Raw genomic sequence first — 2,422 nt, forward strand, 5'->3', positions numbered from 1 at the left:
AAGCTATACCTCGTGAGCTACGACTTCAAAGACGCATTCGGATCGGTAGACCACTCGCTGATCCAACAGTCCCTAGAGCTGCTTGGCTTTGGAGACCATGCGATCCGGGTGATCATGAGCCTCTACGAAGGAATAGGTTTCTGGATCGAGTCCGAGGCAGGACCAACACGCATCATCCCACAACGCCGAGGGGTCAAACAAGGAGATCCCCTCTCGCCAATGGTATTCAACCTCGTGATAGAACACTAGACCAAAGGATGAATGTGTAATTGCATACGCTAGTCGAAGTCTACATGGGAGCGAGAAGAATTACTCGATTACGCACTTGGAGGGTCTAGCGGTTGTATGGGGAATTCAGTATTTCCGACATTATCTAGCGGGAATCAAGTTTACATTGGTAACTGATCATTCATCCCTACTATATATCTTCAATCTACCGAATCCGACGGGGAGAGTAGCACGTTGGGCGATGGAGCTTGGAAATTATGATTTTGAGGTTAAGCATCGGAAGGGAAAGGCCAACCCGGCTGATGCCTTGTCAAGGTTACCAGTTGACGTGGTGGATGGCGAATGTTTCGGGGTGCGGGGAATCCTTAATGTGGCGGAAGAAGAAAGAAGGGGAATTGGTGAGAAGGGTAGGAACGGGGACGTGCCTAATTCAAGGAGGAGGAGAGAGAGGCGAAGAGTGAGGCAGGGAATGGACTTGGCCAAGTATGTAGCGATATGGAGGTATTTAACGGAGCTATCGTTTCCCAGGGATTGCGACAGAGTAACGAGAAGGAGGATTAGGAGATGGTCGCAGCGGTATCGTGCGGTCGGCAACGAGTTGAAGCTATATCTGAAAAAAGAAACAGATATACCAATCGAGGTACTGCACACCGGAAATGCAAAGTCAACAGTACGAGTGGTACACGAGGAGGCGCATGAGGGAGTAAAGGCGACGTGGGAAAGGGTTAAGAGGAGATATGAAGGTCCACAGTTATACGAGGTGGTGGAGGAGGTGGTGAGATCATGCGAGAGATGCCAGAGAAGAAGGAATAAGACAAGGGTAGAAGAAATGAGACCAGTAAGGACTAATAGGGTATTGGAGATAATAGGGATTGATGCGGTGGGACCTTTACCGCCCACGAGGAATGAAAATCGGTATTTACTTGTGGCGATCGATTATCTCTCAAAGTACCCGTTTGCCAAGGCAGTACCAGCAATAACAACGGAAGAAACGATTAATTTTATCTTCGAAGAGATTGTGTCAAGATATGGTTGCCCAATGAGACTGATTTCTGATCGAGGAAGCAATTTTACGAGTGAACTCATGAAGACATATATGGAGCGATTGGGGGTACGTGCGGCACCAACAACATCATACAGACCTCAGAGCAATGGTATGGTGGAAAGGACAAACCAAACCCTGACACAAACGATTGCAAAAGTCGCGAGTGGCAAGGAATGAGACGAGAGGTTGCCAGAAGCGTTATTAGCTATGCGCACGATGGTGCAGTCGACAACCAAAATGACGCCTTGCGAGCTATTAATAGGGCAACAAGCAGTTATGCCTAGAGCATGGCAAGCAGCTAGTGGAGCGGTAATAGAAGGAGACTTTGAGGAAGAACTTCGGTTGAGAGTTCAGGGGATAAGCGAAACCTTACCAGAAGCTAGAAGGCTAGCAGCCGAACGACACGATAAGAGGCAAAGGCGAAGCAAGCTGCGATATGACGCTAGCATAACACCTCGGAAATACAGAGTGGGTGAAGAGGTATTAGTGGCGATAGAAGGGCACGATAAGTTCGACGCGAAATGGGAGGGTCCGTTCCGAGTCTTTCAGGTTAAAGACAAAGGTGCCTATATCTTAGTCGACGAGACCGGAAGACTGAAGGAAACTCCAATAAACGGGGACCGATTGTCGCCTTATACACGTGCTCATGATATGATTCCAGAGGTGGGAAGCGCTAGAAGTGACAGGAGAGTGCGTTCGTTCTCGGAAAGGAGAATATTTATGGTGGAAGAAAGTGAGAGCGAGTACTGAAGATGTTAGAGGAACTCGAGGGCGAGTTTATTGAGAAAGGGGGACTGTTGTGAGGAAATTTGGCACAATATGGAATTATGGCGCAGTAGGAGGAAAGGAGGCTTAGATTTCGTGACTTACTTTTCTTTTTATTCACTATGTGGTGTGATAGATATTTTTGTGGGGTGACCAGTATACTTATTTTCATACGATTAACATATTTATCCAGAATCACCTTATATTTTTTTATATTTTACCTTATTGTGACACATTATCTTTAGTATAAAAAGGAGAATATCTTTAGTTAGAATAAAGTGTGCTATTTTGTATTGAGATAGAACCGGATACGTTTCAAACCACCATCTTGTGTCGTTTATTAGTCTTCTGAAGTGTTTAAGGAAGGACAATCAAAAGCTTATT

General features: G+C 46.0%; 3 protein-coding genes across 3 annotated transcripts; all 3 read left to right on the plus strand.

Moving 5' to 3' along the window:
* VTP21DRAFT_6375 (uncharacterized protein) lies at positions 1-249 on the plus strand (the record flags this gene model as incomplete). The annotated part of the gene is made up of 1 exon (XM_069396998.1): positions 1-249. A coding segment is annotated over one exon (249 nt), but the record flags the coding sequence as incomplete, so codon positions are not given.
* A 220-nt stretch (positions 250-469) lies between these two features.
* On the plus strand, positions 470-1,450 carry VTP21DRAFT_6376 (uncharacterized protein; the record flags this gene model as incomplete). The annotated part of the gene is made up of 1 exon (XM_069396999.1): positions 470-1,450. One exon carries the CDS (start codon positions 470-472, stop codon positions 1,448-1,450), a length of 981 nt encoding a protein of 326 aa, XP_069246891.1.
* Positions 1,451-1,480: 30 nt separating this feature from the next.
* On the plus strand, positions 1,481-2,023 carry VTP21DRAFT_6377 (uncharacterized protein; the record flags this gene model as incomplete). The annotated part of the gene is made up of 1 exon (XM_069397000.1): positions 1,481-2,023. The coding sequence occupies one exon, from the start codon at positions 1,481-1,483 to the stop codon at positions 2,021-2,023; it is 543 nt and encodes a 180-aa protein (XP_069246892.1).
* Positions 2,024-2,422: the final 399 nt, after the last annotated feature.

This window comes from Calcarisporiella thermophila (assembly GCF_041956535.1).
Source record: "Calcarisporiella thermophila strain CBS 279.70 unplaced genomic scaffold VTP21scaffold_27, whole genome shotgun sequence".
NCBI classification, from domain to species: Eukaryota; Fungi; Calcarisporiellomycota; class Calcarisporiellomycetes; order Calcarisporiellales; family Calcarisporiellaceae; genus Calcarisporiella; species Calcarisporiella thermophila.